The sequence below is a fragment of the Triticum aestivum genome, chromosome 2D (genome assembly GCF_018294505.1).
Source record: "Triticum aestivum cultivar Chinese Spring chromosome 2D, IWGSC CS RefSeq v2.1, whole genome shotgun sequence".
Lineage (NCBI taxonomy): Eukaryota > Viridiplantae > Streptophyta > Magnoliopsida > Poales > Poaceae > Triticum > Triticum aestivum.
The window spans coordinates 547,539,913-547,553,732 of record NC_057799.1 but is presented as its reverse complement, the minus strand read 5'-3'; the positions used below and the strand labels follow the sequence as shown (position 1 = coordinate 547,553,732).

At 43.5% G+C, this 13,820-nt stretch overlaps 1 protein-coding gene and 1 pseudogene across 1 annotated transcript; one reads left to right on the top strand and one right to left on the bottom strand.

The window, feature by feature from the left end:
* The first annotated feature begins 2,174 nt into the window (after positions 1 to 2,174).
* On the top strand, positions 2,175 to 3,841 carry LOC123054401 (leucine-rich repeat extensin-like protein 3). Its single transcript, XM_044478171.1, has 2 exons — positions 2,175 to 2,600; positions 2,690 to 3,841. Exons 1-2 carry the CDS (start codon positions 2,423 to 2,425, stop codon positions 3,598 to 3,600), a joined length of 1,089 nt encoding a protein of 362 aa, XP_044334106.1. The 5' UTR covers positions 2,175 to 2,422; the 3' UTR covers positions 3,601 to 3,841.
* Positions 3,842 to 4,073: 232 nt separating this feature from the next.
* LOC123054400 (serine/threonine-protein kinase RUNKEL-like) lies at positions 4,074 to 13,372 on the bottom strand (annotated as a pseudogene).
* Positions 13,373 to 13,820: the final 448 nt, after the last annotated feature.

The following is a 13,820-nucleotide window of genomic DNA, read 5'->3' as shown; positions in this document are numbered from 1 at the left end:
ATTTTATAAATTTGCAAAACTCAAAAGTATGGTTTTGCTATGTTTCAAAACATGAACCGAACCAAAGTTATGAAATTTTGATTCAATCTAAATATGAATTGCGGTGAAAATGGGGATACAAACCGTCCTATCCAAAAAAAATTATTTTTTTAAAAAAGGAGGATGACCCCCGGCCTCTGCATGTCCTATCAAAATTTGGCTAACGGTTTTATTTAGTTACACCTCCACTGGCAAAACAAATCAGTAACCACTACAACAATGGAGTCTAGCATGTAATCGAGAACAACAGAGTGCTTGTGTTGTTTAAATATATGAGGGGCATCTTAGTGTAAATATTGTAGAAGTACGATGATTTAATGGTAAGTACATATGCTAGTCTAATAAAAATAAATAAAATCAAACAAAATAATTGAAATCACACTATTTTTTAAATACACAAAATCACTTATTTGAAAAGTAAGATGAAACAGTTTTTTGAAGTAATTAAAATCGCATTATTTTAAAAATACTGAAATAATTGAACCCACTGTTTTGAAATAATTGAGATCACCTTTTGGAAATAATTGAAATCAATGTTTTTAAAAATAATGAATTAATTGAAACCAACTTTTAGAAAATAATGACTCACTCTTTTGAAAAAATGGAATAGCTCTTGAAATATTTGTTTCCATATAATTAAAACCATTGTTTTGAAAATAGTTGAAATCACTAGTTTGAAATGTAGAGTTGTGAAGTTGCTGAAATAATACATAGAATTTGTGAGCGAAGTCCATGCAGAGAATTTTATTAGAAATAGTTCTGAAATCACTCAGATGTATGTTTCTTGAATTAGTTGACTTTTTCTAATAACTGAGAGATTTTATTTTAATTAACGGATTTTTTTATATCACTTGTTTGAAATAAATGAAATCACCTTTTTTATTTGAAATAGTTGGGTTTTGAAAAAGAAGTAATTGAAACCACTGTTTTTTAAATAACTGAAATTACTTTCTTGCAATGATGAAATTTATTATATCACTTATTTAAAATATTTGTAATCACTATTTTGAAATAAATGAGAGACGTTTTCAAAAAAGTAGAACACGTTTTTATTTTAGAAACCAAATAAATGCTTCGCACTATCTTGAAATAAGATGGAATCACTTTGTTGAAAAAAATGGAATAGTTTATTGTAACAATGAAATAAGTGAACTCAATGTGTTTTAAGACAATATAATAATTGAAGCCGTATTTTTGAAATAATGAATTGTTTTTTCCGAGATTGAATGAATCACTTTTTGAAGAGAACGCAATAGTGTGTTAAAATAATTGAATCACCGTTTTGAAATAATTGAAATAGCTACCAGTTTGAAATAAAGATTTGTGAAGTTATAGAGATAACTGAAATTGAAATTTGTGAGCGGGCTCCACTGGTGCAGATTATACATAAATAAATGATGTGCATACAGAAAATACACTAAGGCATGTGTATCCATGTAGATGGGGGGTTTGTCCTATGATGGGCGTGTTGGAGCTGCGGTAGCAGTATGCAGGGATGAACATGGTCAGTACCTCGGGTCATCGGCAAATTGTTCTACCCGGTGTTATGAACCCTACAGTTTTAGAGACCATTGTTTGCCACGAGGCTTTAGCACTTGCAGCTGATCTATCTTTGGATCATTTGGTAATCGCTAGTGACTGCAATCCGATTGTGGATGACATCATAAAAGGGGTAGGAGGCTCTCATATCACAGTCGTCAAGAAGATAAATAATAGAATATCACATTTTACTAGTTGTGATTTTATGTTCGAATGTCGTGCTCCGAATCAGAAGGCTCACAATCTTGTAAAAAAATTGCCTCGCTTCCGCAGGGTTGCCGCTTGTGGCTTATTTCCCCTCATGACCCCCTTTATCCCTTTGAATATATTTTCAAATTAATAAAGCATGGGATCCCTTAAAAGAAATGTGTATCCATACATTGCCTCCTCGGGTTGGGTTCCTTTCCAACTGTTGCCACGCGGTGGGTGGTGGGCTTGTGGCACTGGACATAGCACATTCCAAGCCGTGATCCTTCCAGAATCAATTCGGAGCACAAGAGAGGGAGGAAGCATTTTGAGTCACGGGTTGAACTGAACCCGTGAAATGCCCTGCCGTTTGTTGAATGGCGGCACGGCGCGGCCTCACACAAAAGGGTCCAAATGCCCTTCACATGCGCTTGTTCCTTGTGATCCTCGGTCCTCCCCGTCCCTTTCTGCTGCTCGTCTCGAGCGAGTTGTCCGCATAAACAACAAGCTTTGATTTGATGGATCATCATCTCCCACCCACCGCTAGCTAAGGCTTTGGCCACCCGGCCGGCCGGATATAAAGCTCGCCGGAGCCAAGGTTTATCAGCTAGCAGTAGCTTCTTCTCAGCTCGCAGCTAGCTAGCTCCTCTAAGACACCATGAAGAAGAAGAAGCCAGTGCTGTTCCTTGCGTTGGAGGCGCTACTGGTCGCCGCTCTGCTTCTTCTTCCCGGCCAGTGCCAGGGGTCTCGTGGAGCCAGCCTCACGGTGACCGGCACCGTGTTCTGCGACGCCTGCTCCTCCAGCTCCTTCTCCAACCACAGCTACTTCCTGCCAGGTTCCACTCTTGCATGCATTCTTCTTGCCATGCAATTCATCGAATTCCTCCCGTGTTCTGAAGCGATCTCCCATTTGTTCGTTCGTCAGATGTGAAGGTCAGAATCGACTGCGCGATCAGGGCGAGCACGGCTTCCAAGGAGGAGATCAAGATCACGGCCGAGAAGACCACCGACAGCCACGGCGCCTACCGGCTCGACATCCCGGCGATCGCCGGCCTCGGCTGCACCACCGGCGGCGAGGCCGCGTCCTTCTGCCGGGCCGCCGTGCTGGACAACCCCTCGCCGCTCTGCGACGTGCCTGCCGTGACCACCACCGCCGGCCACATCTCCTTCTCGGCCCGGGACCCCGACGCGTGCCTCTACAACCTCAACTCCCTCTACTACCGCCCGGGCAACAAGGCGGGCCAGTGCGACGGCGCGGGGGCGTCGACGCCGGCGGCCGCCGCGCTCAACACGTCGCTCTTCTACTGCCCGCACTGGCCGTGGCCGCCCATCCCGTTCTGCACGCCCCGCCCCTGGTTCCCGCCCATACCCTTCTTCACTCCCCCGCCGCCGGCATTCCCGTTCCCATTCCCGCCATTCCCGTTCTTCACGCCACCGTCACCTCCACCACCGGCTTTCCCTTTCCCTTTACCGCCCTGGCCGTGGACGCCACCGGCGTCGCCGCCGCCGCCATCGTTCCAGTTCCCTCATCTGCCACCGATTTTCTCGACGCCATCTCCGCCGCCGCCCCCGCCGCCGCCGCCTGCATTCCCGTTCCCTTTGCCGCCGTTTCCACAGCTACCTCCTTTTCCGCATTTTCCGCCTCTGCCGTCGTTGTATTCGCCACCGCCTCCTCCGCCACCCCCGCCACCACCTCCGCCGCCTTCCTTTCCTTGGCCTTTCCCGCCATTGCCATTCTTCCCTCCAACTGCAAGCCCTTCGGTGCCATCTCCTCCACCTTCAAGGCATTACCGCAAAGATCCGAGCACCTGGTCCTCTTCCAAAACCCAACCATAAATAAAGAAATAATAGTAATGAGTACATAATAGCAATTTGTTATGCTCGTGTTGGGGACGGATGGATAATGGGTGTACTAGGCAGATGAACTCCTTTTCTGTTTGATTCACAGTGAGTCCGTGCCTATGTCAGATTGTAAAAAGAAGAAGACTTAATTTCCTCTTTTTGAGATGAAAAGACTCTCTTTAGAGAGAAAATGCAGTTTTATTGCGGCTTAATAATACAGAATTACCATTTCCCAGGTTACTGATTTTTTTTTCCGGCTATTTGAATTTCTATTGCGGTGCGATTCTGGAAACGCTCCTCCTTCACTAGAAAGATGGCATGAGGAAGTAAGACACCAAGATGTATATTGCAATAGTTACCGTGTACATATTCATCGCGCAAATCATAATATGCATGAATAATTGAATACAACTGACTAGGCATAAGTACTTCCAGGGATAGTAATAGTTTTTGCTTGTAGCTTGAAGAGTCAAATGCTAGATATATAAGAAAACAGAGAATTTTAAACCCAGTTGCGCTCCATCAGCATTATTCTGAAAATAATAATGGAGAGAAAATTGTTCATCGACGACCCATAGTATGCAATACATATGGGAACAAGGAGGTTCAGCAACACAATTAATATACAAGGAAGTTTTCTAGAACCTGTCCTAGTGAAGAGATGGGTTAGCTAGATTACTGGCACCAGAGCAAAGAGTGAAGAGATTGGGCGACCCACGACAAGTAGGGAGAAGGCGCCTGCAAGAACTGTGGGGTCGAGGGTTACCCGCGAAACAACTGCGCCAAAGGTCCAGAACTGAGACACCCAGATGTGTGTTGAGCTAGCATGCAAGACTCGAACATTTGATGAAACGATGTAGTGGTTTCAGAAAACATTTTCTGGATATTTGCTTATCAGTGTTGTTGTGCTTAATATGTACTCCTACCTCATGTATTCTATTTGTAACGGTTGATCGGTGGTCAGGTTGGAAGCTGTTGTTTGGATGAGCTGCAACTTTGTAATGAGCACAATTTCAGGAGCTGGTACTACAAGATCAGATATTGTTGTAGCATGGAATATATGAGACAGATTGCTTGGTGTACTACTCTCCAAACTTAATGGTGTTTGCATTGAATTCTAGCTTGCCTACAGGTGTCATCAGTACTCTGCTTATCTGTGGATGGGTTTTGCATAAATCTGAAATATGAACTCCCTGGGCAGGAGGCTTGCGCACCGTCTATACATAGACAGTGAGAGGCTGGGGAGAACTGAAGGTACAGTCTGGTTCAGTCATCCACCCAGCTGAAGCTGTACATCTCCAAGAGAAATCAATAGATGGCTCATCTCACTTCTCCCTCCAGTGCCTCCTCTGCAATCTCAGGAGCGGGTGCAAGGTCCACTGATCACAGTGCTTTAGCGGAGGTGAGAACTCAGGCACTGGCATGACATGTGTTTCAGACTGCAATCTTCTTCTGTCAGTTAAAAATTCCGTTGGGTCCAGGAAGCGCTGCCGTCGGGACAAAATCTTGCACGGGACGGCTCACATCGTGTGCGACCGTCTGAGCCAGGCTAACTCAGACAAACGGCGTTGGATTGAATTCTGCACAGATGTGGGCCATGGGTGCAGAATAAGCAGCACAATACAAAACAATTACCTGGGCTTGTATGCTGCCAGGTACCAGTTGAGAATCTCGGAGTGGAAGGACGAGGTAGATAACGAGCTCAGAACATCACTTTTGAAACCCAGCACTCCCATGCCAGACGGTAGCAACTGAGGTCAGCTCCGTGCCTCTCATGATGAGGCAATGGCCCTGCTCATACACTTGGCGCCAGAAATACCAAGCCAAGACCCTCCTATTGAGATCACCTGTGTGCAGTAGCAGCAAGCTGACTGGCTCCTTGACCACATTTCTGCTCAACCACAGCAAGGTAGGCGCTGCAGTTCGGCACCCAGATACGAAGCAGCATCAGCAAGGCAGCTGTCATGTGAGCCCTTGAAAGCCGAGACAAGCGCTTCTACTCGCATCAGAGCTGGCACCGATATTGAGAGTATCATTCCTTGGGCTAGATACTGCCTGCAAGAGAATGCTAGGCTGTATAGCAGACGAGTCAGCTGGAGGGAGACACCATGCTTCAACGAGTCCAAAAGAGCGCTCAGTTTAGGAAGATTTGTCAGCAAGCCCATCGTGGCCTCTCGAGGTGCTGCCTTGAGCAGCAACACCACGCAATCTGACGCCAAATCGCTTATGTGTGGATCTGAATTTCCAACCACCTCAAGAAATATACCCATACTGCCACCGAGGTCGCATATATCCATGATGCAAGATTGTTGATCAACAGCAATGCTCATGTTGAAGGCGCTGTCAACAAGGAGTGCATGTTCTTTGGTAAGGGCGGTACTTCTGCTGCTGCCGATGCCACAGATAATGAAAGCTCTGCAAAGTTCCAAGGTTGGTTCCAGAAAACCATCCATATCTTTGGCAGTCACAAACTCAACCAGAGTCCCTATTCTTCTGACAACTTGAAGCTGTGAAAGGAAACTGGAGTCCATGTCAGGAGCAGATGCTAGTGCAAAACAAAGCTTCACATTGCTTACGTTTGCATTTGAAAGATCTCCAAGCAAAAAATCGAAACACTGGGATACTGTTGCTTCATTCAGGATATCAGATACCTTAACACAATCATGCTCCACCAGCATTACTAGAAGTTTTTGTGCATACATAGGTATTGGATCTTCATCCTCTGCAAATGAAGGGTACAGCGGGAGAAAATATTTGTGAGAGATTGTTTTCAGGTCAGCTAACGTTTGTTCGTCTGGAGTCAATGAAGAATCACTGAAGATCACAATCATCACATCAGACAGTATCTTCAAACATAGGAATCTGGCATCACAGTCCTTATTGCCCTTGTATAAGATGAATAAGCTCAGAAGGAATCGACTTGTGAATATTTTGTGTTCCATAAGTATAACAGAAGACTCCTCCATAGCTGCCTCTAGAACTCGCAGCAATATCATTTGGAAATCATCCCGAGCCTGGAAGTACAATAAAGTGTACACAAATGACCACAAAAGACAAGAGTTTAGTGAACACATGGCGTAATGCGAAGACTGAAGGCAAGACAGCATCAACACTAGGATGAGCTTATTTTAGACATTGCAGTGTAAATATGTAATGAATGATCTCCATATTTTCGCATCAGGTTTGTTAGTATTAATCTTGTCATGGTCAGTTATGTGGAAGTTGTATCATGGCATGCAAAACTAGCTAGCTATGCATATGTCAGCAATGAGCAGTAGCTACACCCTTCAGATATAGGATATAGTTATCAGCAGTAAAAAGTAAAATCAGATTTGACTTTGAGCTGTAGACAGATACCAGTATGTCCTAGACTGCAGTAAAAGTTTGCACTGAGCTGTCCTAGCTTAGCTATCAAGTATTGGTAGCATAGTCGGTTTGGTTAGTCCTATAAAAGGACATGCACCCCTGTTTGTAAAAGTAAGCTTGTGCTGTTGATATAAACCTACAGAGCTTCATACTAGTTCCTTGTGTGCATGTGTGTGAGAAAGCAGTGAGTGAATCCTGGTTTGAGACTAGCAGTTCTAAGAAGGTTGGGTCCAGATAGTTATAGGCCATACCTGAAATGGTGTCTCCAATATCTTCGTAAGATTAGCCAACTGGAGCAATACTTGACTTGTCACAACTCTGTGATTGAAGGATACACTCCCAAGAAGATGAAGGATAACAGGAAACAAATGAATTGTGCTCTTTGGATGAGCACGTCCCGTTAAAGCAGTAATAGGTCCATGACGTTTGCCACCCATGACCTGTTGTATATCACTGGATACAGTGTCAAGAATGCCTGGGACCAACAAAGCAACTAACTGAACAAATGCTACGGTACATTGATGAATGAAACCATCCTTCTCCTTTCCCAATCTATCGACTGCTGATAGCAGCTTTGCATTGCAAAAGAATTGTGGAAGCCACCTTCGACTGTTCTTGCAAAGAAGAGCAACAAATAGAAGAGTTTTTCCACGCAGAATGTCAGATCCCTGTTCTATCAGAGAAATAAGTCCAGGGACCAACTGTTTCTCCTCGGTTAATGACTGAATATAGCGGTTCATATTTGGTATGGTATGACTGTTCACTAATGCCGAATTTAGAAGATTCAGACTTATCTGTTGCTCACGTGGATTGCCCTTAAAGAGTGTGCATACAATATCCTTGAACGATAGCTTCTCCAGTGTTAGATGAGTACATGACGAACTGAATCGAGCTAGGCGGCTCAAACAAGAAATTGCAATAAGCCTTGTATTCTCCTGCTTCCCAGTTGCTTTATAGATGTAGCAAAGATGACCAATTGCATCTTGGGAAGCAAACCGTGATGTCCAATCTGTCCCTTGGCTACATATATTATCAACTGTTCGTAAGGCATAAAGCTGGGCCAGATCATCTTCCCCTTTACGCAAGATAGACGACACCGGTGCTATTACAGCACTAGGGACCTGCACAGTTTGCCAAGTTAAATCATGGGAAGACAGTAGTTTGAACTTGTAGCTGCAAATCAATTAATCAAAGGAAATGAACCACTCATATGTATATCTAGTCTACATGACCACATACAGCTAAGATATTGATATAAACATCCTCATGTTCCAATACATATCCTTTTATGTACTTATAATAACTGCAAAAGCTCAACACACACATTAAAAATAAACTTGCGTCTAGACACATGAATAAAGAATGGAGCATGTATTGGAACGTGAAGTCGGTATCTACCATCTATATATGCATATGTGTGCATTTAGTTCTTTCAGTTATTATACTTTCAACTCCTAATGAATTTCTACTTCAGTACTACGGTGGGCACAGAGAATATGCTGCCATAGAAGAATCAGTACCAACCATTAGAGATGTTGGAATCTAATTCCCATTAACTTGCCACCACAGCTTATCTTTTCAGAACGTGATGCGGTATAGGGTAATACAAGGTAAGTCCATGTAAATCAACCACTGGCATGCAAAAAACATTTAGAGCTAGCATATTTTTCATTTGGAGTTTCTAACCTGCCACAAAGCACCAGATTTGTTGTCCTTCATAGGAGATTCTTCGGCATTGCTTTCCTTGCTATCCTGATCAGATTGAGTTGATATGTAGAACAGTAATTCTCCAAGTGTTGCCATACAGAATCTCCTCAGTTTATCGTGCCGGTCCCTTAAGCCATCTGACAAGGCATTAATAATTCCTGAACTAGCTAGCTCTGCATCAAGGATAGTGGAGTAGCGTATCAGCAGTCCCATAAGTGAAGCAACCTGCACACGCAAGACTGAAGTTTTTGATAGTCGGAGCATTTTTATGAGCAACGACATAACTGGGCCATTAGTGATTATATTTGCAGCATCAGAGTTCATGCTTAACAACTCCAGATATCTGATGATATTCTGTTTCTCTGAAACCTGAAAAGATCCATTCAAACTCTGAATTATCTGGCTATTGAATGCATTCACCTGTTCTCGTGGTAACTTGATGTAATCAGCGGCAGGAAGAGCTTCAAAAGGAAGCACGGAGATGGTCTCTGTAGCTTTATCTCCTTTTTTACTGGGCATGACTGGTTTAACTGCAAGGTCTGTTGGATGCCAGAATGCTTCAAAGATGTTAGACGGCTCAGAACCCGTTGCAGCACCAGAAGTTATCTTTGGACGTGCTTTCCTCATACAGAAACTAGGTGGAGTAGCCACCACATCAAGATTCTCTGAACAGTTCTGCTCAGCTTTCAACAAGGTATCCGGCTTAACAGAACACTCATCCATGAGCATGTCCGCCTGATTTATGCAGTTCTCTTCATCTCCATCAGTTCCTTGAGTCCTATGTTTTTCATCTGCTTTGGATCCAGCATTATCTGATCCATCATTATCATCAGGTGCATCGCCTTCTGGATTTTCACCAAAATCAAGCTCCATGTCATTATTTTCGATCTTAACTTCAGCCTCATTTTCGTCTGTTTCTGTGGGAGGGCGCCTGTAGTTCTCCTTGGCCTTTTCCCTTTGCAAATTTCTCTTAGCTATGCGAGACATTCTAAGGACATTTACACCCTTCAAACCATCAGCCTTACAAGGTTTTGGATTATTTTTCTAACCGGTTTGCACATTCTTAACAGGAGTCGTGAACACCTTGGCAGAATTTCATCTTTCTTGCGTAGGTGTTCACGAGTCTTGGGTGGCGTTAGCTGTCTGGAGGGTTTCTCCCCATTTCGCCCAGCTAAATATGGCGTAGTGGGAAGTCCAACCATGTTATCAAAGGCAGGCTGAGGAGGTAAAGGAATCATCGGCATACTGTTCCTCCAAAAGTTGTGTGCACATAGTTCAGACAACTGTAGTCTTTCAGCTGGGTCTTTCATGACTAAGCAGTTGATCAGATTCTGGAAAGACCTTGACGTGTTATCAGGTAAAGGTGGTGCAGGCTCTGAAAGTATGGATTTGACTAACTGGGTAAATTCACGGCCCACGAAAGGAGGTCTTCCTGCATAGCATTCGTAAAGCACACAACCAAGAGCCCAGAAATCAGAAGCATATGAGTGGACCCCTCCCTCTTGGAACAACTCAGGAGCCATGTAACATGGTGTCCCCCTCATAGGTTGTGGCACCTAAAAACAAGGTATTCAAACCCGGGGAATCATTAAAATAAGATAAAACCAAACGAAATCAAATGCTTGAGGAAAAGGAAATGGGAGCTCACATCTCCAGGATCGGTCTTCTCAATGTCCTTTAAACGTCTTGCTAATCCAAAATCACACAGCTACAACAATAAGGGAAAATTACTGTTAGTTCCCAGCAATTGTCTATTCTTTTGCTGTCACTGTATTTACATATTACACAGTGGTCTACTGATTACCTTCATGCATCCAAACTCATCAAGTAGAATGTTAGATGGCTTCAGATCACAATATATAATTCCTTGTGAATGCAAGAACCTAACACCCAACATGTTTTCAGTCAATCAAAATCCACGCATAACACAATAGATATAATGAAACGAGGTTACCAAATAAACTTTACAGGAGGGCTTAGATCATAAGCCAGGGCGTGCATGGCACTTTCAGGCAGCTTCTTATCCTGCATGAAAATACATAGGATGAGACATGAGACAGAATACATAAAGACAACCGCAAGCATAAAAATGGGTAGCATTTGTCTTCACTGATGTTACATATAGTAAAAGATCTGCAAATCTACTCACACAACAGGTCTCTGGAACACAAACAAGCACCACAGAGAATTATGGGTCACCCTTATCAACACGTGTTGTTTAGGATGACAAGCAAGCAGAAGAAAAATGGGGTAGCATTTGTCTTCACTGATGTTACATACAATAAAAGATCAACTCACACAACAGGTCTCTGGAACACAAACAACCGCCACAGAGAATTATGTGGCTCACCCTTATCAACACGTGTTGTCTAGGATGACAAGCAAGTACTGGTAAACAGGCTAGCAAACACTTTGCCCCGCAACAATATAATACACTACTAAAAATAATAGATCAGCATTATCAGGATAGCAAATAAATCAAGTATTTCTTAGAGTCAAAGACTATGCAGGGTGCTTTGAGTGTTTCCAAGTGGAGAAAATGGAGAGCAGCACTCCAGTTTCCCATCTTGAAGCAGTTAATTACCTAATCCTTTTCCAAGTGGAGCACAAGCAAGACTAACATTCGTACTTCAATGCATGAACACAAAGTATAAAACCCGTAAATGCTATAGAAGAAAACTAGAACTAAGATCGTAAAAGCAGGTGGTTCGGGCTGACCATACTTCAATGAAATGACAAATAGTTTTCTCGAGAAAAAATAGTTTTAGTAGCATTCACAAATTCAAGTTGTCAGATTGAAGTTTCTTTCAATGTGCACAATTATAGATAGCAACAACAAGAAGATTGTGCGAAACATCTATTCCTATTGGAAGAACAATTAGCAAGCTGTCATATAAAGTTTCATGTGGAATTTTCCTAAAAGCTGATAAAAACGGTAAGTTTTGTCTCTTGTACTTCTAGTTCAAATATTCCAAGCTCCTAAATTTTAGGTGCAAATTTTTCTCACGTATCTGTGGTATCTGTAGAATATATCAGTTGCAAACGTACACAAATGGATGCTTTGTGTTCCCTTCTTCAATTTAGAGAAATGGATACAATGCTTAATTGGGTAAGCAAGATACCTGCTCGAGCAAGCCCTTGAGGTCTCCACCAACACAATATTCCAATACTAGCCAAAAATGTGCTGAAGTTTCGTACCTAGGGAGAAAAGCAAGGCGTAGTTATGGTATGCACTAGAATGGTCAAATGTTAACTGAACAATAAGGATAACCTCAACAAGACTAGCAAAGTACTTGTCATTGCTATACTGCAAAACTGGCACAGGCAAAAGCAATACGTCCTTAAAAACTTACCAAGAGTAAAATTTCAGGACATTTGCATGATCCAAAGAATGAAGCATCCGGACCTGCAAAGGTAAGTTCAAAAGCATCATTGGCACAAAGGAACAAACCATAAATAAACAACTTATGAGAATAAGCATTGATCAACTTATGATGGAACATCTAAGAATGCTTACCAAGCTTGAGAATGATTCTCTATCTAGTAACACTTTATCTACCTTATTTAAAAGAATTACCCTTGGGCAGTTGCTCAGAGAGACAAAGGCACATCCAAAAGATAAGCAGGTCCTTGGAAGCGACAATAACAAAAACTAAGTACAAACCTGACAAAAGAACAGCATTTGCCAATCGTAAGTGAGCAACATTCATTAGTGAGAGCAGGTTGTAACTTATCTTCATGGGCACATCTCTTCTATAATTGGGAATTGAATATTGGGTATGAGAAATAAACTCCATGCAAAATTATTAGGAAGTTGATGTTTTCCCAGCACTTGAAAAATAAGAATTCGTCATGCTTTGTGGCAGGAGAGAAACAGCACGGCATTTAGCAGTTAGCACATCAAAGATTATCATTATCTTAGTCTAGATTGGGGCAGTTTCCCCTTCATACTGCATCATTCTCAAGCCAACACTAACCAGAAAACAGAATGCTTGGGCAAACAACAATTAATCAGATACGGACATGTACCAAGCATAAACCCAAAGCCACGGAAGATGTACCATCAAATAAATTATGCGAACCGCGACATACATACACGCACTAGCAAGCGGATACAGGTTGCCAGACCAACTAGCCCCTCCTAAACCAATGCAAACGCCGCACAACCTTGGATGCAGAATATCCCCCAAAGTCGACGCGGGCGTTGGGAGAGAGGGGCTGGCTCACCTCATTGAGGACCTTGGAGCGCTGCGACTTGTCGACGCTCTTGACGGCGAAGTACTCGATGGTTTTCTTCTTCCGCCCCTTGTACACCGTCTTCCGCACCACAACCCCACCAAAAAAAAAAAACAATCAGAGATCCCTTGCATTCGCGCCAGCCCCAGCCTGATAGGGGCGGATCCGAGGCCGGGGTAGGGGGCGAAACCGGCCGGAATGGAGGAGGTGGGGGCGGAGGGTTACCGAGTGCTTGCCGCGGCCAATGGCCTCGTAGACGTGGAAGTTGTTCATGGCGGAGCGGCAATAGCTGGAGGGGGGAGGAGGAGGAGGGCTCCCCCTCTGGTCTCCGGCTAGGTTGAGGGCTTGTGGTCTGAGGCGGCGGCCGGAGAAGTGCGCGAAATGGGGAGAGGAGGAGAGCGAGCGGGGTTTCGGTTTCGGAGGAGACGCTCCTGTTGATTTTTCGAATTTTGCATCATTTTCGTTTTCGGTTTGGCTGTGATTGTTTCACAATTCACATGAGACCTTGCATGTGCCTTTTTTTAGGGGTAAAATTGTTCTATTAGTCCGACGGCACATGAAGCCAAACCTTACATAACTCATCATTGCTAACACTCTCTCATCCCATGATATGCGCTACTTCATTTGTTGAACTCCGCGGTCCTCACCCATTTGATCTTGTGATTCTCAAAAGACTTGAGCATTTTTTGATCTTCAATAACCGGCCCAGCTGCCGAGAGGTTTTTGGTTGAGTCGCTGATCATGCTTGCCACGCTTTTGCTATCAAGCTCCACAATGATCTTCGTGACACCCATCTCGACAACGAATTGCACCGCCCTCCGACACACAAGGATCTCCACTAGCTCTGGATCGGAGGTAGTTGAGAAGTAGTGCCATGCAGCTGCCCGAAAGGTGCCATCGTGATC